The sequence below is a fragment of the Bombina bombina genome, chromosome 1 (assembly GCF_027579735.1).
Source record: "Bombina bombina isolate aBomBom1 chromosome 1, aBomBom1.pri, whole genome shotgun sequence".
NCBI classification, from domain to species: domain Eukaryota; kingdom Metazoa; phylum Chordata; class Amphibia; order Anura; family Bombinatoridae; genus Bombina; species Bombina bombina.
Genome location: NC_069499.1, coordinates 957,218,986 through 957,244,543, shown reverse-complemented (window position 1 = coordinate 957,244,543; position 25,558 = coordinate 957,218,986). Strand labels below are relative to the sequence as shown.

At 41.9% G+C, this 25,558-nt stretch overlaps 1 protein-coding gene across 2 annotated transcripts in view; it reads right to left on the bottom strand.

The window, feature by feature from the left end:
• The window catches only part of GNAS (GNAS complex locus), a 1,129,774-nt gene that overhangs the window by 96,542 nt on the left and 1,007,674 nt on the right, over positions 1–25,558 (bottom strand). For both annotated transcript variants that reach the window (XM_053705050.1, XM_053705108.1), the window contains exon 9: positions 7,038–7,158. In XM_053705050.1, coding sequence (XP_053561025.1) covers positions 7,038–7,158 — 121 coding nt within the window. The remainder of the gene's footprint in view (positions 1–7,037; positions 7,159–25,558) is intronic.

The window sequence follows — 25,558 nt, the reverse complement described above, 5'->3', positions numbered from 1 at the left end:
ACAGACAAGGGGAGACTACGCCTAGACCAGGAAAAACTGGAGGTATAGGACCAGGCATAGGAACAGAGAAAACTCTCTCTCAAACGTCGTGCCAAAGCACCAAAAGACAACAGAAGACGGAATCCTCACATAGTCCAAACATGGAACACTGAAGTACTCCACTACAAAAAACTTTAACAGACCCAGACTAAAAACCCTGAGTCAAAAAACACGCTGCCATCCTTAGGATGACACAGAGAATACTTTCTGAGAGCAAAAGCATCCAGCAAAAAAAACGATTGCAAAATACAACTCCCAGACAGAGGGCAGGCAATCCAAGCCGCCAGACCTATCCCACAGGTCTTCCAAAAAAGGAGGGATCACAACCTCCACATGAGGTCCCCCAAGATAAAGAAGTGACACCCAGAACCCGAGGAGGATCAATCCTAGACCCTCTGCTTGTAAGGTTAGGGAGTTAGCTAGCTACTATGCCCACCGAGATCCTGAAGATAACGACTTTCAGAACCCACTCCCAGCTGGGTTAGCCCCAGCAAATGGCAGGTCTGAAACAGGGGAACAAAGGATCCCCAAAATCAGCTCAAAACGAGCGGAGAATGGCCACAGCCAATCCAACAGAGCACGGGTGTCATCCGACTCCTTAGAACAGACAACAGAACCGTAGACCCAAAGGATCTAGCAAAAAGGTCCAACTTAGTCTTAACACTGAGCCAGCAAGACTCCAAATGGCACGAAACAGAGAGAATATCCCTCTCAGCTAGGGAAACTCCTAGGTCCCATCTCCTGAACCAGGAAAAGCCTTAAGAAAAGGACCGCATCTGCATAAAAAGGAGACTAAGCTCTCACCCAAGAAGGGGAAAAGGCTAAAAGGCAGCACCTTCCACAAGCCACAAAGTCACAGGTTAAGTTAGTCCCGCAAGGTGGTAGCCTCTCAGGAAAACATTAGTACAGTACATTCACGAAGAAAGAAAATGAAACGATCTTACCAGAATCTACGCCGTGGAACAGGAACGGCCCTTCAAGTGTGACACATAGTAGCATCGCCTCCGGCATGGACTTGAGAGAAGAAAGCAGGCAGCGGAGCTAAGTTAGACAACGCTGATTGCTTGAGGAGCTGTTAAAATGAGTTGGGATGGTTTTGCAGAAAGACTCTTCCTGCATCTTCAGACTTTCATCCAAGCCCTCACTGAGAGACTGACAGGATTACTTAAAACTCCTGTCCCATGTCGAAGAGTACAACCTTCCATAAGAGACAAATTAAATTCTGACACGTCACTGGCAACCTCCTGGGACGAAAGGCAAAGAATGACTGTCGGATGAGGGGAATGGGAGGAGTATTTAAGCCTTTGGCTGGGGTGTGTCTGCCTCCTCCTGGTGGCCAGGTTCTTATTTCCCAAAAGAAATGAATGCAGCTGTGGACTCTTTCCATTTAAGAAGAAGAGGGGAAAAAAAAAAAAGAGAGTAAATATAGAAACCATGTCAGCTGACCATGATTTTAAACCACAAAACAATCCTGGTCAGGACTGCTAAATTCATATTCTTAGCCAAGAGACATCCCGACCAGATCCGCAAACCACATCCTCTGCGGCCACAATGGAGCAATCAGAATGACCGAAGCTCGCTCCTGTTTGATGCATGCCACAACACGTGGTAGAAGTGGTAACTGTGGAAAAAGGTAAGCTAGGCTGAACCCCCAAGGCACCGCTAAGGCATCTATTAGATCTGCCTGGAGATCCCTGGACCTCTATCCGTATCAGGGTAGCTTGCAATTGAGTCAGGACGCCATGAGATCTATCTCCGGCATTCCCTACCTGAGACAAATCTCAGCAAACACTATGGGGTGATGCAAACATTCCCCCGGATGGAAGGATTGCCTGCTGAGAAAGTCTGCTTCCCAGTTGTCCACACCTGGAATGTTAATCGCTGAGTGCGAGCAGCTGTGGGACTCCGCCCACTCTAAGATCCGAGACACCTCCCTCATATTTTTTATTATTATTATCAGGTATTTGTAGAGGGCCAACAGGTTCCACAGCGCTAATAGCTAGAGAGGCTCCTCGTACCCCCCAGTGGTTGATGTAAGCCACTGAGGTAATGTCAGTCTGGAATCTGATGAAGCTGAACGACCCTAGAAGAGGCCATGCCTTCAGAGCATTGTAGATTGCTCGGAATTCCAGAATATTTAATCGGAAGGAGAGACTCCTCCCAGGACCATTTTCCTTGTGCCATCCTGGCTCCCCATCCTGCCAGACTCGCATCCGTGGTGACAATCTCCCAGGAAGGTCTCAAGAAGGATGTCCCTATGGACAGTTGCTCCGGACGGATCCACCACAAGAGGGAGATCCGAGCATCCATGGATATCTGCTATGATAGATCTGAATGATCGCCGTTCCACTGTCTTAACAAGCACAATTGAAGAGGTCTGAGATGGAACCTGGCGAATGGAACGACGTCTATGCTGGAAACCAGGAGTCCGATCACCTCCATACACTGAGCCACCGAAGGGCTTGAGGAGAACAGAAGGGCAAAACAAGAGGACGCAATCTTCCTGCGTCGACGGTCTGTGAGAAAAATTTTCATGGACATGAGTCTATTATCGTACCCAGGAACTCCACCCTGTTGATGGGAATCAGGGAACCCTTTCCCGAGTTGATCTTCCAACTGTGATATTGGAGCAAAAGAAGAGCCCTCTGATGATCCTCTGCGAGACTGAGCGATGGTGCCTGGACTAGGATGTCGTCCAGATAGGGCGCCACACCAATGCCTCTGGCCACGACAAGTAGCGCCCCCAGAACCTTTGTGAAGACTCTCTGGGCCATCGCCAGACCAAAAGGAAGGGCCACAAACTGGAAGTGTTGGTCCAGAAACGCAAATCTCAGGAACTTGAAGTGGTCCCTGTGGATTGGCACATGAAGGTAAGCGTCCTTCAAGTCTATGGTTGTCATGAACTGTCCCTCTTGAACTAGGGGCAGAATAGATCTGATTGTTTCCATTTTGAACGATGGAACACTCAGAAACTTGTTTAAACACTTTAGGTCCAGAATCGGGCGGAATGTGCCCTTCTTTGGAACCACAAAAAGATTTGAATAGTACTCTAGACCCCTTTCTGCTTGGGGTACTGGTACGATGACACCTAGAGAGGAGAGATCTCTCACACATTCTAGAAAGGCTTCTCTCTTTTCCGGGCTTGAAGACAGGTTTGATAGGAGGAATCTGCCCCTGGGCGGATGGAATCTGAACCCTATCCTGTAGCCCTGGGTGACAATGTCCTGCAACCATGCTTCTGAGAAGAGGGATAATCTGTCCCCTACTTGGTCCAAAGACCGGTCGGGGGCCGCCCCTTCATGCCGATTTTGTCTCAGCGGGCTTCTTGCTATGCTTAGACTTGTTCCAAGAATGAGCCGGATTCCATGTTCCCTTGGACTGGTCCGCTTTCGCGGCGGGCTGCTGGCGCTGGGCCTTGTCCGCACGAAAGGTAGATCCTTTAGGCTCAGCCTTCTTATCCTGCGGTAGGAAAGCTTTCTTGCCTCCCGTAACTGTGGATATGATCAAATCCAATCCTGGACCGAACAATCTTTCCTTGAAAAGATAGGGTCAACAGCCTCAACTTAGAGGTCATGTCCGCAGACCAAAACTTTAGCCACAGAGCCCTGCAAGCTAAAACAGAAAAACCTGACACCTTAGCGTTCAGGCGAATATTGGCATCACATATGAAAGAATTGGCGATCTTCAGCACCTTAATCTTGTCCTGTATCTCGTTGATGGAAGTCTCCCTCTCGACCATTTCACACAGGGATTCACACCAATATGTCGCAACTTGGGCAACGCCGGCTGAAAAACAAAACCTGTGTGTTGAAACATTTTCCTTAACATGGTTTTCCAGCTTTTCATCCATGGGCTCCTTAAACGATGAACTATCCTCAAGGGAAATAGTTGCCCGCTTCGCGAGCGTGGAGATAGCATCATCCACCTTAGGGACAGTACCCCACAGCTCCAGCTGAGAGTCCGGGACGGGGAAAAGTTTCTTAAAGGAAGAAGGGGAAAAGGAATTGCCACCTTAACAGGAACCAGGAAGGCCTGAGGCACCACCCGGTCCTCATATACCTTATCAAACTTAGGAATCACAGGTTCTTCTGGAAGTTTTGGTTCCAGAACCTCCAGAGTAGCAAGCACTTGACTCAGTAAAAAGCAAAAATTTTCCATCCTAAACCTAAAGTCAGGCTCCTCCGCCTCCGACCTAGAAGGGGCCTCCTCTGAAGAGTCGGAGTGGGCTTCGTCATCGTATAACGCCTCAGAATTTTCCACAGGCGTAGACAATACCTGGGTCGGGCCTCAATGACACGCCCTACGCTTGCACTTAGCAGAACGTGGTAAGGCATGGATTACTTTCGATACCGCCATTTGCAGTTGATCCGCCATATCTGACGGCCAAGGAATCTCTCCCGCAGGAGTAATGGTTGGACCCTGGGGCACTGCAAGTGCAATAGGAGATGGATGCAGGGAACACACCTAACGGGACGGGGACACCTCAGAGGTGGACGGCTCAGTAGTACTAGACAGCCATTTGCTCTTAGATGTCGTAACTTTATTAAGGCATGTAGAACATAGTTGAGCAGGCTGATCTACCAGAAGCTCCTCACAATAAACACAGGATTGAGACCTAGTTAAAGAGGGCGAGCCCTCTAACGCGTCAGAGTCCTCCGTAGCTAGCGCTGATAATAAAGACTAAATTAACTTAATAAATAGGCACCTTTATAACCTCCAATGGCCGGTGCACTCACCACCTCCTATGACCCGGACTACAGAAACCGTTTCGCCTCCTGCTCCGCTGATCAACAGAGGAAGATAGATAGCCACACCCGGACACCTGGAATGCTCGGCAAGAACCGCCCCTGCCTAAGGAGAATACGCACCAAAAAAGGGCCGTGCCATACTCCCGTAAGTCACCTGAATAACGCAGCAATGACACAAACAATATCATGTATAAAACCCCCCTGTTCAATAATCCCCCCTGTTCAATAATCCCTTTTCCAGGGTTCTTTAAAGATAAAATGCGTCACACTGTGACCCTGTTTTTCATGTTATTATGTAATAAAAATGAAACAATCTTACCAGAATCTACGCCGTAGAACAGGAACACAGCCCTTCAAGTGTGACAGGTTAGTAGCCTCGCTCCTGACATGGACTTGAGTGTAAAAAGCAGGCAGCGAAACTCGTCCACGCTGATTGCTTGTGGAGCTGTTAATATGAGTCGGGATGGGTTTGCAGAAAGACTCTCCCTGCATCTCCGGACTCTAACTTTCACCCAGGCTCTCACTGAGAGGCTGACAGGACTACTTAAAACTCAAGTCCCATTCCGAAGAGTACTACCCTCCATAAGAGACTACTCCGGTCTTCAGCACTTCTCTGCCGTCCTCCCGTGAAGAAAGGCAAAGAATGACTGGGGGATGAGGGAAGTGGGGGAGGTAATTAAGCGTTTGGCTGGGGTGTCTTTGCCTCCTCCTGTTGGCCAGGTTCTTAATTCCCAACAGTAATGAATGAAGCCGTGGACTCTCCTCCCCCCTTTAGATGGAAAACAGAACAGTTAAATTAAAGGTGTATTTAACAAAATTCATGTCCAAGCCCATCAAAAGTCCCATTCATAACAAAGTGGAATTAAAATGCCTGTAATAATAGTCTACTGGCTATGATGCACAACATTACATGTAATATAACCTATAGGCTATGCAAGTCCCAACACACAAACTCCGTGTTCTCCCCAAGGCCTTTTTAAGTGTGTGCACCACTGACCACTGACCCGCAGCAAACAATTAAGACAATATTAACCTAAAATTAGCCGATATTAAAATGTTTAAATTGTTTATTGCACAAATTACCATTAAATAAATGTATGCTAAATTATGCAATTATTTTGTTCTTTGGATAGCAGAAAATGTTAACTTAGAAAATATTACACTACCCCCACCTGGCTACTGTATCATGCGACCCAGCTAGCATTTTTTGTGGAAAATTCTGAAACTACTGACAGTCACCAACTCAGATTTACCCACTGCAGAAAAAACTGCTTCTAGTAGATAGCCAGTGCTGTAAATGTGACAGCAGAGAATCTAAGTATGTAGAGTATAATGACGATTCAACAGGAGGAGGCTAAGGGAACAGTGCCCGCAACACTTGTGGTAGGCCTGTGACTAACTCCAACTGGGTTTAATTGTACCACTACCCAATACTCCATAAACTTCCCTCTGTCCAAAGAGTAGCTCTCTGAGGGGAGACCAAAATTATTCACCTTCCTCCTGTGAAGGCAAAGATAAGACTACTTTACCAGTGAGGTGGAAGGGTTTTCAAGCACTCTTGGAGTTCTGGTAATGTTTACCGCTTAATAGTGGCCAGCAGTGGAATTTCCAGGAGTAATGGCTCATGGACTATCACCACCTTTATGACAAACATTGCACCAAATGGCTAGAAACTGTAGAGAGAATGTAGTGTCTATGTAAAGTATGTAAATCAAGTATAAGTAGAGGCAGAATCCTGACCAATTAACATCTAAACACTTAAGAAAACTCAGCAGGCTGTAGATGGTGTAGAACATGACAACTCAAACACAAAGTGCATGCAAATGTACAGGTTAAATCTATGGATCCAAATACCACTTGTTCCTAGACATATGCTGTCATAGGGGTGATCAGCTTAAAAGTTACACACTTAGGGTAGAAACACAGGTCATGATTTCCTTGGATCAAGTCCAGGAGTTTATGTTGTAGGATAGGTGGACTGCATGACAGTCATCTAATGACTATGAGATGTCATGATGGAGTTTATATGGTGGATATTTTAACCACTCCAGATAGAGAAAATGTATTGCACCAGAATCTGAATAAAGACAGAGTAGAATGCTCTACAATGTAAAGGAAAGCAAATCCAAGTCAGAATAAGTCATAAACAATCAAATTGGTATTAAGAGTTTATGTTGCTCTAGTAGTTTTGTTCTAAAGTAGGACCATTTCTCAGTGATCAAGGTGTTTTCAGTAAACAAAGCTCCTCACCTATTGTTCCAGATGCTCTTGAATAGGTTTAATGCTTCTTGGAGTCTGTTGGTCAGATTATCTTCTCGTATCACCATATTATAGCTGCTACTGGCCACCACGAAAATAATAGCTGTGACATCTGCAACATGTACAGAAAATTAACATTTTTAAAACAAAAAATAATTTTACCCAATAGAGGTAATATTTAAGTGGACAGTTAGAGAACATTTTTTGGTATGTATTGGCAGTAAGTCACAATCATGAGTTGTTAAAGTGACATTAAACTATGAAATGGAGCAAGATTGTAAACCTATATAAAATACTTCATTTGTGAAGAACATCAAAAATACATTAAATGGAATATACATATTTATATTTCCAGATTCATTATTTTCTCCATACTTCAAATTCAGGTAATAGTGGGGTATATGTTTGGAATAGGTTCACAGAAGCCTACACGGCCTTGTCTCACCGTCTCATACACCACAACCCATCCAGAAAGCTTCAGTTCACATACAGCCTATATCTGCACACAATGATTAAGAGAAAATGTAGTAGCGTAATACTTTCCTTTCACATGTTGCCTGTGGTGCCAAAGACATTGCATACGTTCACCCAGCTTTACAATTCATATATGTTTCTTGGGTTCATAATAGCATTAAAGAAAAAAAGTCAAATTGGCCAGACACTTCGTTTTTTTTTTTTACCCAATTATGGAGCCTTAAAGAGACATGAAACCCAAAAATGTTTGTTTATGATTAATATAGATCATATAATTTTTAAACAACTTTCCAATTTACTTCTTTAATCTAATTTGCTTCATTATCTTGGTATCCTTTGTTGAAAAGCATAACTGGGTAGGTTTGGGAGATGGGAGCTAGCTGCTGATTGGTGGCTGCACATATTTACCTCTTATTATTGGCTTACCGATGTGTTCAGCTAGGGTTTCTTGTCCCTTTAAGGAACATACACACAAAAAAACTAAACTATTTACTATTTGAAAGAGATTCAGAATGTATATACACTTTTTAAGAACATTTATCATAAATAAATTAGGCTGACAAACAAAAATCTAGGAAAACAGCAGAGAACCTATAGGGGCATAGTCACAAAGTAGTGATAAAAAGTTAACTCTGAAAAACAATGTATAGGTTCTGAAAGCTTTTACAACATCAACAGAACCAAAATCTCAGTCACTGTAGAGAAATTGGAAGTCTGAAACCAGGACCACTGCAAAAGCCTTGAAAAAAGTCAAACATCTGAAACGGGAGCAATCTAAAAATAAAATAAAAAAATAATCAAAAAACAAGAACAAATAAATCTTGGAGTTCAAAAGAATTTAAAGGGACACTAAACCCCAAATTTTTCTTTCATGATTCAGTTAGAGAATACAATTTTAAACAACATTCAAGTTTACTTTTATTATCTAATTTGTTTTATTTTTTTAGATATCCTTTGTTGAAAAAATAGCAATGCATATGGGTGAGCCAATCACACGAGGCATCTATGTGCATGCACCAATCAGCAGCTACTGAGCCTATCTAGATATGCTTTTCAGCAAAGAATATCAAGAAAATGAAACAAATTAGATAATAGAAGTAAATTAGAATGTTGTTTAAAATTACACTCTTTCTAATTAATGAAAGAAAAAAAAAATAGGGTTTCATGTCCCTTTAAAAGCATTTAAAGGGATAGTATAGTTAAAATTAAACTTTCAAGATTCAGATAGAGCAAGCAATTATAAGCAACTTTCTAATTTACTCCTATTGTCAAATTTTCTTCATTCTCTTGGTATCTTTATTTAAAAAAGCTGGAATATAAACTTAGAAGTCGGCCCATTTTTGGATCAGCACCTGGGTAGTGCTTGCTAAATGGTATCTAAATGTAGCCACCCAATCAGCAAGCACTGCCCAGGTGCTGAACCAAAAATGGGCCGGCTCCTAAGCTTACTTTCCATCTTTTTTTAAGTAAAGATACCAAGAGAACGAAGAAGAATTGATAAAAGGAGTAAATTAGAAAGTTGCTTAAAAAGAAAATTTATGCTTACCTGATAAATTTATTTCCTTTTTGACACGATGAGTCCACGGAGATCATCATTACTTATGAAATATGTTAAATAGCCCATCCCCTCTCTCCCACTCCAGTCATTCGACCGAAGTTAGGAAAGAAAGGAAAGCCAAGGTGCAGAGGTGTCTGGAGTTTATAAAAAATCAAAACCTGTCTATACATAAAAACAGGGTGGGCCGTGGACGCATCGTGTCAAAAAGGAAATAAATTTATCAGGTAAGCATAAATTTTCTTTTCCTTTTTTAGACACGATGAGTCCACGGAGATCATCATTACTTATAGGATACAATACCCAAGCTAGAGGACACTGATGATACGGGAGAGACAAGACAGGGAACCTAAACGGAAGGCACCACTGCACGAAGAACCTTTCTCCCAAAAACAGCCTCAGCTGAGGCAAATGTGTCAAAATTGTAAAATGTTAAAAAAGTATGAAGAGAAGACCAAGTTGCAGCGTTGCAAATCTATTCCACAGAAACTAACAAACAAAGAAGAGTACTGACGAAAGTCCTTAGTCGCTTTTGGGTAAAACTTTAAGGCACGGACCACATCCAAATTGTGTAGAAGTCTTTACTTCTGAGGAGGAGGATTAGGACACAAGGAACGAACAACAATTTCTTGGTTAATGTTCCTATCCGAAACTACTTTAGGAAGAAAACCTAATTTAGTCCTTAGCACCATCTTATCTGAAAAAGGGACTCGCACTGCAATGCCGAGAGTTCTGAGACACTTCGAGCTGAAGAAATAGCAACCAGAAATAGTACTTTCCAAGATAACAACTTGATATCTAGGGAATACATAGGCTCAAATGGAGCCCCTTGAAGAACCTTGAGAACTAAATTAAGACTCCAAGGAGGAGTAACTGGTTTGAACACAGGCCTGACAAAAAGATTGTACGTCTGGGACATCTGCTAGATGTTGGCGAAACAAAATGAGAATACTTCCAGATGGAGTTCCCACTCCCCCGGATGAAAGGTCTATCTGCTCAAGAAATCCGCCTCCCAGTTGTCTACTCCGGGAATGTGGATCGCTGAAAGGAAACCAGAATGGGTCTCCGCCCATTGAATTATCTTGGATACTTCTGTCATCGCTAGGGAACTTTTTGTCCCCCCCTGATGATTGATGTAAGCTACAGAAGTTATATTGTCTGACTGGAACCTGATAAATTTGACCGAGGCTAGCTGAGGCCAGGCGAGCATTGAAAATTGCTCTCAGTTCTAGAATGTTTATAGGAAGAACAGACTGACTGAGTCCAAAGTCCCTGAGCCTTTAGGGAGTTCCAGACAGCTCCCCACCCAGAAGGCTGGCGTCTGTTGTCACAATTTCCCAGGCCGGTCTGCGAAAGCAGGTTCCCTGGGAGAGATGGTTCAGAGACAACTACCATTGAAAAGAATCCCTTGTCTCCTGTTCTAGAGTTATCTGAGGCGGCAAGTCTGCATAATCCCCGTTCCATTATGGTTCCCAGAAAGGTAACCCTTGTACTCTGGATCAAGGAGCATTAAAACAGCTTGCTAGCACACATACAAGGTGTAAATAGCTGCAGCTGGTTTCAAACTGCAAACCTTCCGCTTGCTAGACAGCTAAGCTAACCATCAGGCTACTACAGCTGGCTGTTTTTCCAAATTTATCTTCCATCCGTGAGTTCTCAGGAAGAATAACACCAGGTCGGTGTGGGATCTTGCTTGTTGAAACAATGGCGCTTGGACTAGAATGTCGTCCAGATAAGGCGCCACCCCAATGCCTTGTGGTCGAAGAACCGCCAGGAGAGATCCCAGAACCTTAGTAAATATTCTTGGAGCAGTGGCCAGACCGAAAGGCAGTGCCACAAACTGGAAGTGTTTGTCTAGGAAGGCAAACTCTAGAAACTTGTGATAATCCCTGTGAATGGGAACATGTAGGTATGTGTCTTTTAAGTCCACTGTTGTCATGAACTGACCCTCTTGAATCTGTGGGAGAATGGAACGTAATAGTTTCCATTTTAAAAGACAGAACTATGAGAAATTTGTTTAGACTCTTGAGGTCTAAAATTGATCTGAAGGTTCCCTCCTTTTGGGAACCACGAACAGGTTTGAGTAAAAACCCTGACCCTGTACTGGGACTGGAACAATCACTCCCATGATAAAGAGATCTTCTACGCAATGTAAGAACGCCTCTCTTTTTGTCTGGTCTATAGATAATCTTGAAAGCAGAAAACTGCCTATGGGCGAAAATTTTTTGAATTCCAACTTGTACCTCTGGGCCACTATTTCTATTGCCCAGGGATCCTGAACGAAGAGGGATAGTCTGCCCCTACCAGATCTGCACCCGGATCGAGGGCATGCCCTTCATGCTGATTTAGCTTAAATTGCAGGCTTCTTGGTTTGCTTAGCCTTGTTCCAAGAAGGGTTGGGTCTCCATGCAGGCTTAGATTCTTCCTGCTTAGTGGAGGAGGAAGAATTTCCTTTGTTATTCCGAAAGGAACGGAAATTATTTTGTCATCCTTTAAGTTTGATTTTCTTATCCTGCGGGAGATGACCCTTACCTCCCGAGATATCTGAAATAATCTTTGTCAAGGCAGGTCCAAACAAGGTCTTACCCTTGTAGGGAATTGAAAGAAACCTAGTCTTAGAAGACACGTCTGCAGACCAAGGTTTTAACCATAAAGCCCTGCGGCTAGGACAGAGAACCCTGAACTTTTGGCTGCCAGCTTAAAGACCCGTAAAGAAGCGTCTGTAATAAAGGCATTAGCGAGTTTCAGAGCTTTTATCCCGTCTTGGATCGCCTCTGGGGGAGATTCGGACTTAAGAGACTCAGAGCATCAAACCAGTATGCCGCCGCACCCGAGACAGTAGCAATACAAGCAGTAGGTTGCATCAGCAGACCCTGATGAACATAAATCTTTTTAAGTAGACCCTCTAATTTTTTTTATCCATAGGATCTTTAAATGAACAACTATCCTCTATGGGAATAGTTGTTCTCTTGGCCAAAGTGGAGATAGGTCCTTCCACCTTGGGAATAGCTTGCCAAGTTTCTTTGAAGGTGTCCACTATGGGAGACATCTTCTTAAAAATAGGTGAGGGAGAGAAAGGGATACCAGGCCTCTCCCATTCCCTAGAGAGCATTTCCGAAGCTCGCTCTGGAACAGGAAATACATCAGAGAAAAAAAAGGAATATCTAAATAGTTGTCCAGCTTATGGGAACATATAGGTGCCGCCACCAACGTGGGGGCACAGTCGTCTAAAGTAACTAAAACCTCCCTTAGTAGCATACGGAGGTGCTCTAGTTTAAATCCAAAATTCACAACCTCTTAGTCTATCTGAGGTATTGAACTCTCAGCATCTGAAAATTCCCACTTAGATAAAACCTCATTGCCTTCCTCTTCAGGTTGGAAAGGTATATCGTACTCTCCGCACCCTCACGTAGAGATTGTCTGGCCACTGATTGAGCGGGCGTTATGAATTGGGACGTTTGGGGAGAAAGCTGCGGCCTACTTTGACCCTTGTCACTAGACCTCTGGGAAGTATCCATATTAGAAAGGCTTTGCTCAGTAAAAAGCATTTCTCTACCATTTACAGCCCTCTCAATGCATGAGGGACAGAAAGGAATTGGTGGTTCCACAATAGCATCCAAACATAAGGAGCTAGAAAAGTTTTGCAAGGCTCCTGTGTCCATATTTAAGCACAAGAAACATTATGCAATACATTTTTAATCAAAAAATATTTTAATCAAAAAAACGTTACTGTCACTTTAAATTTTAAAACTTAACTTTTTTACTGCAATAAGTTAAAATGCTCAAAACAATGTTTTTTAATCTCCAAATTAAAAAATAATACACCCCTACACCTCAGCAGCTTCCTGAGGCACCTACCTGACTGCATGACCTGTCTTAACTACACTGGTCAACACTCTGGATCGATAGGGGCTTAACTAAACAATGCAAACTGTAAAACATTCCACTTTTCAAAGGAACCTGTATTTCTAGCTAGAGCAGGAATCCTGTGAGGAACTCCGGAGTCCATTTACTCCTAGACTAGGCCCAGAGTAAACAACGCGCAAATGTGAGGCTCCGCCCCTTCGTGGTTGCGGCTAAGCGTCTCTACCCGATCTCTAAAACGTTACTAGAATTAAAATGTCATGACTAAGAACCACCATTAAAGCTCGTCTCCCAGCCCCAGTGCCTGTAACATGCTGTCTGTTTCTCTCAACCCTGAGAGGTTATTGTCCCAAGTGCTTATAAGGTAAATTGTGCAACCATAAGCCTTACTGTGTAATGTTATGAAGTGTAATAAAAAGTGCTCCTTTTCCTCTAACGGTCTTAGGGAAAAATAAAAAACACCTCATGTTGCTGCCTGACAGCCAAGGCAGTTCAGCAGGTTTGATGGGTCCTATCCCCCACATGGACCTCTGAAGCAAATGAAATTCCTGATACATACTCCTCAGGTTTTCAGGGTTAGGGCAGAAATAATATATGGGAGGCGCAGTGAGAATTATGTCCCACAAGTTCCCATTGCTTTAAAGCCACCAAGGCTCTACTGAAGAGACTGATATGGACCACAGCTATACCCCAGGACAAAACAGTACCATAATGTACTGCAAAATAAAATAATAAACTCTTGATTGAAGAATCATTTCTAACACCTCACTTTACCGCTTCCTATCACTAACGCAGGCAAAGAGAATGACTGGAGTGGGAGAGAGGGGATGGGCTATTTAACAGCTTTGCTGTGGTGCTCTTTGCTGCCTCCTGCAGACCAGGAGGTTAATATCCCATAAGTAATGATGATCTCCGTGGACTCATCGTGTCTAAAAAAGGAAATAGCATACTCTATCTGAATCATAAAAGTTTATTTTTGACTAGACTATCCCTTTAAAGGAACACTGAACCCAAATTTGTTCTTTCATGATTCAGATAGAGCATGCAATTTTAAGCAACATTCTAATTTACTCCTATTATCAATTTTTCTTTGTTCTCTTGCTATCTGTATTTGAAAAAGAAGGCATCTACACTTTTTTTTGGTTTAGAACTCTGGACAGCAATTTTATTGGTGGATTAATTTATACAATAGAAAAATAAAAAATTAAGTGACAAGCGCCCATTGTAAAATACTGCACACTCCAACTAGATAATAGGATACCCTCTAAAAGCCTATAAAAAATGCCAACATGTAACTAAAAATATACTAGGGAGCGCTCACAGGAGCTTAAGAGTATAACCAAATGAATAACAAATCTAATATCAATTCAAAATAAAAGAAATAAGTGTAAACCTATATCTCACAGGCGTAGAAGATAAACCACAAAAGTGGATAACAGGTTTGATCCAAAATAATTATAAATCTCTAAAAACATAATTTATGTAAGAACTTACCTGATAAATTCATTTCTTTCATATTAGCAAGAGTCCATGAGCTAGTGACGTATGGGATATACATTCCTACCAGGAGGGGCAAAGTTTCCCAAACCTCAAAATGCCTATAAATACACCCCTCACCACACCCACAATTCAGTTTAACGAATAGCCAAGAAGTGGGGTGATAAGAAAGGAGCGAAAGCATCAAAATAAGGAATTGGAATAATTGTGCTTTATACAAAAAAATCATAACCACCACAAAAAAGGGTGGGCCTCATGGACTCTTGCTAATATGAAAGAAATGAATTTATCAGGTAAGTTCTTACATAAATTATGTTTTCTTTCATGTAATTAGCAAGAGTCCATGAGCTAGTGACGTATGGGATAAGAAATACCCAAGATGTGGAACTTCCACGCAAGAGTCACTAGAGAGGGAGGGATAAAATAAAGACAGCCAATTCCGCTGAAAAATAATAATAATCCACAACCCAAAACAAAAGTTTTAATCTCAAATAATGAAATTATAAGCAGAAGAATCAAACTGAAACAGCTGCCTGAAGTACTTTTCAACCAAAAACTGCTTCAGAAGAAGAAAACACATCAAAATGGTAGAATTTAGTAAAAGTATTCAAAGAAGACCAAGTTGCTGCTTTGCAAATCTGATCAACAGAAGCTTCATTCCTAAACGCCCAGGAAGTAGAAACTGACCTAGTAGAATGAGCCGTAATTCTTTGAGGCGGGGATTTACCCGACTCTACATAAGCATGATGAATCAAAGACTTTAACCAAGACGCCAAAGAAATGGCGGAGGCCTTCTGACCTTTTCTGGACCCAGAAAAGATAACAGACTAGAAGTCTTTCTAAAATCTTTAGTAGCTTCAACATAATATTTCAAAGCTCTTACTACATCCAAAGAATGTAAAGATCTCTCCTTTGAATTCTTAGGATTAGGACATAATGAAGGAACAACAATTTCTCTACTAATGTTGTTAGAATTCACAACCTTAGGTAAAAATTTAAAAGAAGTCCGCAACACTGCCTTATCCTGATGAAAAATCAGAAAAGGAGATTAACAAGAAAGAGCAGATAACTCAGAAACTCTTCTAGCAGAAGAGATGGCCAAAAGGAACAGAACTTTCCAAGAAAGTAATTTAATGTCCAGAGAATGCATAGGTTCAAACGAAGGAGCTTGTAAAGCCCTCAGAACCAAATTAAGACTCCGAGGAGAGATTGACTTAATGACAGGTTTAATACGAACCAAAGCCTGTACAAAACAATGAATATCAGGAAGAATAGCAATCTTTCTGTGAAAAAGAACAGAAAGAGCAGAGATTTGTCCTTTCAAGGAACTTGCAGACAAACCTTTATCCAAACCATCCTGAAGAAACTGTAAAATTCTAGGAATTCTGAAAGAATGCCAGGAGAATTTATGAGAAGAACACCAAGAAATGTAAGTCTTCCAGACTCGATAATAAATCTTCCTAGACACAGATTTACGAGCCTGTAACATAGTATTAATTACTGAGTCAGAGAAACCTCTATGACTAAGAATCAAGCGTTCAATTTCCATACCTTCAAATTTAATGATTTGAGATCCTGATGGAAAAAAGGGCCTTGAGATAGAAGGTCTGGTCTTAACGGAAGAGTCCAAGGTTGGCCACTGGCCATCCGAATGAGATCCGCATACCAAAACCTGTGAGGCCATGCTGGAGCCACCAGCAGCACAAACGAACGTTCCATTAGAATTTTGGAAATCACTCTTCGAAGAAGAACTAGAGGCGGAAAGATATAGGCAGGATGATAATTCCAAGGAAGCGACAACGCGTCCACTGCCTCCGCCTGAGGGTCCCTGGATCTGGACAGATACCTGGGAAGTTTCTTGTTTAGATGAGAGGCCATCAGATCTATTTCTGAAAGCCCCCAGATTTGTACAATCTGAAGAAATACCTCTGGGTGAAGAGACCATTCGCTCGGATGTAACGTCTGGCGACTGAGATAATCCGCTTCCCAATTGTCTATACCTGGGATGTGAACCGCAGAAATTAGACAGGAGCTGGATTCCGCCCATACAAGTATCCGAGATACTTCTTTCATAGGATGAGGACTGTGAGTCCCACCTTGATGATTGAAATATGCCACGGTTGTGGTTGTGACATTGTCTGTCTGAAAACAAATAAACTATTCTCTCTTCAGAAGAGGCCAGAACTGAAGAGCTCTGAAAATCGCACGGAGTTCCAAAATGTTGATTGGTAATCTCGCCTCCTGAGATTCCCAAACCCCCTGCGCTGTCAGAGATCCCCATACAGCTCCCCAACCTGACAGACTCGCATCTGTTGAGATCACAGTCCAGGTTGGACGAACAAAAGAAGAACCTTGGACTAAACGATGGTGATCTATCCACCACGTCAGAGAGAGTCGTACATTGGGATTTAAGGATATTAATTGCGATATCTTTGTATAATCCCTGCACCACTGGTTCAGCATACAAAGCTGAAGAGGTTGCATGTGAAAACGAGCAAAGGGGATCGCGTCTGATGCAGCAGTCATGAGACCTAGAATTTCCATGTACAAAGCTACCGAAGGGAATGATTGAGACTGAAGGTTTCGACAGGCTGAAACCAATTTCAGACGTCTCTTTTCTGTTAGAGACAAGGTCATGGACACTGAATATATTTGAAAACCCAAAAAGGTTACCTTTGTCTGAGGAATCAACAAACTCTTTGGTAAATTGATCCTCCAACCATGTCTTTGAAGAAACAACACAAGTTGATTCGTGTGAGATTCTGCAGAATGTAAAGATTGAGCAAGTACCAAGATATCGTCCAAATAAGGAAATACCACAATACCCTGTTCTCTGATTACAGAGAGAAGGGCACCGAGAACCTTTGAAAAGATCCTTGGAGCTGTTTCTAGGCCAAACGGAAGGGCCACAAACTGGTAATGCTTGTCTAGAAAAGAGAATCTCAGAAACTGATAGTGATCTGGATGGATTGGAATATGAAGATATGCATCCTGTAAGTCTATTGTGGACATATAATGCCCTTGCTGAACAAAAGGCAGAATAGTCCTTATAGTTACCATTTTGAATGTTGGTATTCTTACATAACGATTCAATATCTTTAGATCCAGAACTGGTCTGAAGGAATTCTCCTTCTTTGGTACAATGAATAGATTTGAGTAAAACCCCAGACCCCGTTCCAGAACTGGAACTGGCACAATTACTCCAGTCAACTCTAGATCTGAAACACATTTCAGAAATGCCTGAGCCTTCACTGGGTTTATTGGAATGCGAGAGAGAAAAAATCTCTTCGCAGGCGGCCTTACCTTGAAACCTATTCTGTACCCTTGTGAAACATTGTTCTGAATCCAAAGACTGTGAATCGAATTGATCCAAATGTCTTTGAAAAATCGTAACCTGCCCCATACCAGCTGTGCTGGAATGAGGGCCGCACCTTCATGTGGACTTGGGAGCTGGTTTTGACTTTCTAAAAGGCTTGGTTTTATTCCAGATTGGAGAAGGTTTCAAGACAGAAACCGTTTATTTAGGGGAAGGGTCAGGCTTCTGTTCCTTATTCTGACGAAAGGAACGAAAACGATTAGCAGCCCTGTATTTACCTTTAGATTTTTTGTCCTGAGGCAAAAAAGTTCCTTTCCCCCCAGTAACAGTTGAAATAATAGAATCCAACTGGGAACCAAATAATTTATTACCTTGGAAAGAAAGAGAAAGCAAAGTTGACTTAGAAGACATATCTGAAAACCAAATAAAGTTCTGAATCAAGGATATGTCTGTGTCCTCTGGATGAGTTTTTCAGCTTGTTAGCATTCCTCAGTGAGATCCCATAAAAAAGGAAACAGAAAATTGCAACATAGTGTGAATCTGTAATGGCACTTTGATGAAGTAGTTGTTTTGTAACAAATGACTACTCACATTTGTTGGAGCTTTCCACTAAGCTCAAGGATATGCGCACTCCCACTTTATACTGATGGGAAAACAGTACACTAGGCAAAACTTGGATACAAATTTATTTTAAAATATATAAAAGCATCACATAAGCCTTGATAACACCACAATGTAAGGGTACAAAAGCAGATATGCTGTAACAAATGCTTCAAATCGCCAAACTTGCAAAGAGGTAAATGGATCAGCAGGAGTGTGACCGCTGAAACCAAAACCTTTTTAGTAGCAAGACAATAGCGCTAAGCCCCCAGGTGTCCTGGCTAGTGTAGAGACGCAATAAAACTCAATATAGAACAGTTCAGTTCCGACGTACGTTTCGCTGGTATGCTTTGTCAAGGATTCCTTGACAAAGCATACCAGCGAAACGTACGTCGGAACTGAACTGTTCTATATTGAGTTTTATTGCGTTTCTACACTAGCCAGGACACCTGGGGGCTTAACGCTATTGTCTTGCTACTAAAAAGGTTTTGGTTTCAGCGGTCACACTCCTGCTGATCCATTTACCTCTTTGCAAGTTTGGCGATTTGAAGCATTTGTTACAGCATATCTGCTTTTGTACCCTTACATTGTGGTGTTATCAAGGCTTATTTGACGCTTTTATATATTTTAAAATAAATTTGTATCCAAGTTTTGCCTAGTGTACTGTTTTCCCATCAGTATAAAGTGGGAGTGCGCATATCCTTGAGCTTAGTGGAAAGCTCCAACAAATGTGAGTAGTCATTTGTTACAAAACAACTACTTCCTCAAAGTGCCATTACAGATTCACACTATGTTGCAATTTTCTGTTTCCTTTTTTATGGGATCTCACTGAGGAATGCTAACAAGCTGAAAAACTCATCCAGAGGACACAGACATATCCTTGATTCAGAACTTTATTTGGTTTTCCTTTTATGATTTTTGTTATCACATTAATTTCACATTTTTTTCTTTGTGATATTCGGTATATTTATTGTAATTTTAGAAGACATATCTGCATTCCAAGTTTTAAGCCATAAAGCTCTTCTAGCTAAAATAGCTAAAGACATATACCTGACATCAACTCTAATGATATCAAAGATGGCATCACAAATAAAGTTATTAGCATGTTGAAGGAGATTAACAATGCTATGAGTATTATGGTCTGATACTTGTTGTGCTAAAGCCTCCAACCAAAAAGTGGAAGCGGCAGCAACATCAGCTAAAGAAATAGCAGGCCTAAGAAGATTACCTGAACATAAATAAGCTTTCCTTAGAAAGGATTCAATCTTCCTATCTAAAGGATCCTTAAAGGAAGTACTATCTGCCGTAGGAATAGTAGTATGTTTAGCAAGAGTAGAGATAGCCCCATCAACTTTAGGGATTTTGTCCCAAAACTCTAATCTGTCAGATGACACAGGATACAATTTCTTAAACCTTTGAGAAGGAGTAAATGAAGTACCCATATTATTCCATTCCCTAGAAATTACTTCAGAAATAGCATCAGTGACAGGAAAAACTTCTGGAATAACCATAGGAGGTTTAAAAACCAAATTTAAACGCTTAGTAGATTTAGTATCAAGAGGACTAGATTCCTCCATCTCTAAAGCGATTAAAACTTCTTTAAGTAAAGAGCGAATAAATTCCATCTTAAATAAATATGAAGATTTATCAGTGTCAATATCTGAGACAGAATCCTCTGAACCAGAAAAATCCTCATCATATACATACAAATCAGAAGATAACGGTCATTTAAAATTTCATCTGAAAAATGAGAAGTTTTAAAAGACCTTTTACGTTTATTGGAAGGAGGAATAACAGACATAGCCTTCCTAATAGATTTAGAAACAAATTCTCTTATATTAACAGGAACATCCTGAGTATTAGATGTTGAGGGAACAGCAACAGGTAATGGTATATTACTAATGGAAATACTATCTGCATTAGCAAGCTTATCATGACATTCATCACAAACTACAGCCGGAGGAACAGTTACCACAAGTTTACAACAAATGCACTTAACTTTGGTAGAACCAGCATCAGGCAGCGTCTTTCCAGAAGTAGATTCTGATCCAGGGTCAATCTGAGACATCTTGCAATATGTAATAGAAAAAACAACATACAGGGAGTGCAGAATTATTAGGCAAATGAGTATTTTGACCACATCATCCTCTTTATGCATGTTTTCTTACTCCAAGCTGTATAGGCTCGAAAGCCTACTACCATTTAAGCATATTAGGTGATGTGCATCTCTGTAATGAGAAGGGGTGTGGTCTAATGACATCAACACCCTATATCAGGTGTGCATAATTATTAGGCAACTTCCTTTCCTTTGGCAAAATGGGTCAAAAGAAGGACTTGACAGGCTCAGAAAAGTCAAAAATAGTGAGATATCTTGCAGAGGGATGCAGCACTCTTAAAATTGCAAAGCTTCTGAAGCGTGATCATCGAACAATCAAGCGTTTCATTCAAAATAGTCAACAGGGTCGCAAGAAGCGTGTGGAAAAACCAAGGCGCAAAATAACTGCCCATGAACTGAGAAAAGTCAAGCGTGCAGCTGCCAAGATGCCACTTGCCACCAGTTTGGCCATATTTCAGAGCTGCAACATTACTGGAGTGCCCAAAAGCACAAGGTGTGCAATACTCAGAGACATGGCCAAGGTAAGAAAGGCTGAAAGACGACCACCACTGAACAAGACACACAAGCTGAAACGTCAAGACTGGGCCAAGAAATATCTCAAGACTGATTTTTCTAAGGTTTTATGGACTGATGAAATAAGAGTGAGTATTGATGGGCCAGATGGATGGGCCCGTGGCTGGATTGGTAAAGGGCAGAGAGCTCCAGTCCGACCAGCAAGGTGGAGGTGGAGTACTGGTTTGGGCTGGTATCATCAAAGATGAGCTTGTGGGGCCTTTTCGGGTTGAGGATGGAGTCAAGCTCAACTCCCAGTCCTACTGCCAGTTTCTGGAAGACACCTTCTTCAAGCAGTGGTACAGGAAGAAGTCTGCATCCTTCAAGAAAAACATGATTTTCATGCAGGACAATGCTCCATCACACGCGTCCAAGTACTTCACAGCGTGGCTGGCAAGAAAGGGTATAAAAGAAGAAAATCTAATGACATGGCCTCCTTGTTCACCTGATCTGAACCCCATTGAGAACCTGTGGTCCATCATCAAATGTGAGATTTACAAGGAGGGAAAACAGTACACCTCTCTGAACAGTGTCTGGGAGGCTGTGGTTGCTGCTGCACGCAATGTTGATGGTGAACAGATCAAAACACTGACAGAATCCATGGATGGCAGGCTTTTGAGTGTCCTTGCAAAGAAAGGTGGCTATATTGGTCACTGATTTGTTTTTGTTTTTGAAATGTATATTTGTGAATGTTGAGATGTTATATTGGTTTCACTGGAAACAATAAATAATTGAAATGGGTATATATTTGTTTTTTGTTAAGTTGCCTAATAATTATGCACAGTAATAGTCACCTGCACACACAGATATCCCCCTAAAATAGCTATAACTAAAAACAAACTAAAAACTACTTCCAAAACTATTCAGCTTTGATATTAATTAGTTTTTTGGGTTCATTGAGAACATGGTTGTTGTTCAATAATAAAATTAATCCTCAAAAATACAACTTGCCTAATAATTCTGCACTCCCTGTATAAAGCAAAATTATCAAAATTATCAAATTCCTTAAATGACAGTTTCAGGAATGGGAAAAAATGCCAATGAACAAGCCTCTAGCAACCAGAAGAAATGAAAAATGAGACTGAAATAATGTGAAAAAAAGGTGGAGACAAAAATGACGCCCACATTTTTTAGCGCCAAAAAAGATGCCCACATTATTGGCGCCAAAAAATTTTTGGCGCCAAGAATGACGCCACATCCGGAACGCCGACATTTTTGGCGCAAAACGTCAAAAAAATGACGTAATCACGAACAACTTCCGGCATCAAGTATGACGCCAGAAATTACAAAAAAAAATTTGCGCCAAAAAATCTGCGCCAAGAATGACGCAATAAATTGAAGCATTTTCAGCCCCCGCGAGCCTAACAGCCCACAGGGAAAAAAAGTCAATTTGAAAACAATTTTTAAGGTAAGAAAAAAATTGAATATTCATATGCATTAACCCAAATAATGAAACTGACTGTCTGAAATAAGGAATATTGATCATCCTGAATCAAGGCAAATATAAGTTTAAAGACATATATTTAGCCCAACCATAGCTTAGAGTGTCACAAAAAATAAGACTTACTTACCCCAGGACACTCATCTACATATAGTAGATAGCCAAACGAGTACTGAAACGAGAATCAGTAGAGGTAATGGTATATAAGAGTATATCGTCGATCTGAAAAGGGAGGTAAGAGATGAATCTCTACGACCGATAACAGAGAACCTATGAAATAGGTCCCGTAGAAGGAGACCATTGAATTCAAATAGGCAATACTCTCTTCACATCCCTCTGACATTCACTGCACTCTGAGAGGAAAACCGGGCTCCAGCCTGCTGCGAAGCGCATATCAACGAAGAATCTAGCACAAACTTACTTCACCACCTCCACGGGAGGCAAAGTTTGTAAAAACTGAATTGGGGGTGTGGTGAGGGGTGTATTTATAGGCATTTTGAGGTTTGGGAAACTTTGCCCCTCCTGGTAGGAATGTATATCCCATACGTCACTAGCTTATGGACTCTTGCTAATTACATGAAAGAAAATAAAATAGTTAACACTATGAAGGTGCCGGTTACAAAAAGCAGATTTATTCACAACACAATCAAGCAAATGTAAAAACAGAATTTATGTTTACCTGATAAATTACTTTCTCCAACGGTGTGTCCGGTCCACGGCGTCATCCTTACTTGTGGGATATTCTCTTCCCCAACAGGAAATGGCAAAGAGCCCAGCAAAGCTGGTCACATGATCCCTCCTAGGCTCCGCCTTCCCCAGTCATTCGACCGACGTAAAGGAGGAATATTTGATTAGGAGAAACCATATGATACCGTGGTGACTGTAGTTAAAGAAAATAAATTATCAGACCTGATTAAAAAACCAGGGCGGGCCGTGGACCGGACACACCGTTGGAGAAAGTAATTTATCAGGTAAACATAAATTCTGTTTTCTCCAACATAGGTGTGTCCGGTCCACGGCGTCATCCTTACTTGTGGGAACCAATACCAAAGCTTTAGGACACGGATGAAGGGAGGGAGCAAATCAGGTCACCTAGATGGAAGGCACCACGGCTTGCAAAACCTTTCTCCCAAAAATAGCCTCAGAAGAAGCAAAAGTATCAAACTTGTAAAATTTAGTAAAAGTGTGCAGTGAAGACCAAGTCGCTGCCCTACATATCTGATCAACAGAAGCCTCGTTCTTGAAGGCCCATGTGGAAGCCACAGCCCTAGTGGAATGAGCTGTGATTCTTTCAGGAGGCTGCCGTCCGGCAGTCTCGTAAGCCAATCTGATGATGCTTTTAATCCAAAAAGAGAGAGAGGTAGAAGTTGCTTTTTGACCTCTCCTTTTACCAGAATAAACAACAAACAAGGAAGATGTTTGTCTAAAATCCTTTGTAGCATCTAAATAGAATTTTAGAGCACGAACAACATCCAAATTGTGCAACAAACGTTCCTTCTTTGAAACTGGATTCGGACACAAAGAAGGCACGACTATCTCCTGGTTAATGTTTTTGTTAGAAACAACTTTCGGAAGAAAACCAGGTTTAGTACGTAAAACCACCTTATCTGCATGGAACACCAGATAAGGAGGAGAACACTGCAGAGCAGATAATTCTGAAACTCTTCTAGCAGAAGAAATTGCAACCAAAAACAAAACTTTCCAAGATAATAACTTAATATCAACGGAATGTAAGGGTTCAAACGGAACCCCCTGAAGAACTGAAAGAACTAAATTGAGACTCCAAGGAGGAGTCAAAGGTTTGTAAACAGGCTTGATTCTAACCAGAGCCTGAACAAAGGCTTGAACATCTGGCACAGCTGCCAGTTTTTTGTGAAGTAACACAGACAAGGCAGAAATCTGTCCCTTCAAGGAACTAGCAGATAATCCTTTCTCCAAACCTTCTTGAAGGAAGGATAGAATCTTAGGAATTTTTACCTTGTCCCAAGGGAATCCTTTAGATTCACACCAACAGATATATTTTTTCCATATTTTGTGGTAAATTTTTCTAGTTACAGGCTTTCTGGCCTGAACAAGAGTATCAATTACAGAATCTGAGAACCCTCGCTTTGATAAGATCAAGCGTTCAATCTCCAAGCAGTCAGTTGGAGTGAGACCAGATTCGGATGTTCGAACGGACCTTGAACAAGAAGGTCTCGTCTCAAAGGTAGCTTCCATGGTGGAGCCGATGACATATTCACCAGGTCTGCATACCAAGTCCTGCGTGGCCACGCAGGAGCTATCAAGATCACCGATGCTCTCTCCTGATTGATCCTGGCTACCAGCCTGGGGATGAGAGGAAACGGCGGGAATACATAAGCTAGTTTGAAGGTCCAAGGTGCTACTAGTGCATCTACTAGAGTCGCCTTGGGATCCCTGGATCTGGACCCGTAGCAAGGAACCTTGAAGTTCTGACGAGAGGCCATCAGATCCATGTCTGGAATGCCCCACAATTGAGTGATTTGGGCAAAGATTTCCGGATGGAGTTCCCACTCCCCCGGATGAAATGTCTGACGACTCAGAAAATCCGCTTCCCAATTTTCCACTCCTGGGATGTGGATTGCAGACAAGTGGCAGGAGTGAGTCTCCGCCCATTGAATGATTTTGGTCACTTCTTCCATCGCCAGGGAACTCCTTGTTCCCCCCTGATGGTTGATGTACGCAACAGTCGTCATGTTGTCTGATTGAAACCGTATGAACTTGGCCTTTGCTAGCTGAGGCCAAGCCTTGAGAGCATTGAGTATCGCTCTCAGTTCCAGAATATTTATCGGTAGAAGAGATTCTTCCCGAGACCAAAGACCCTGAGCTTTCAGGGGTCCCCAGACCGCGCCCCAGCCCACCAGACTGGCGTCGGTCGTGACAATGACCCACTCTGGTCTGCGGAAGCTCATCCCCTGTGACAGGTTGTCCAGGGACAGCCACCAACGGAGTGAATCTCTGGTCCTCTGATTTACTTGTATCGTCGGAGACAAGTCTGTATAGTCCCCATTCCACTGACTGAGCATGCACAGTTGTAATGGTCTTAGATGAATGCGTGCAAAAGGAACTATGTCCATTG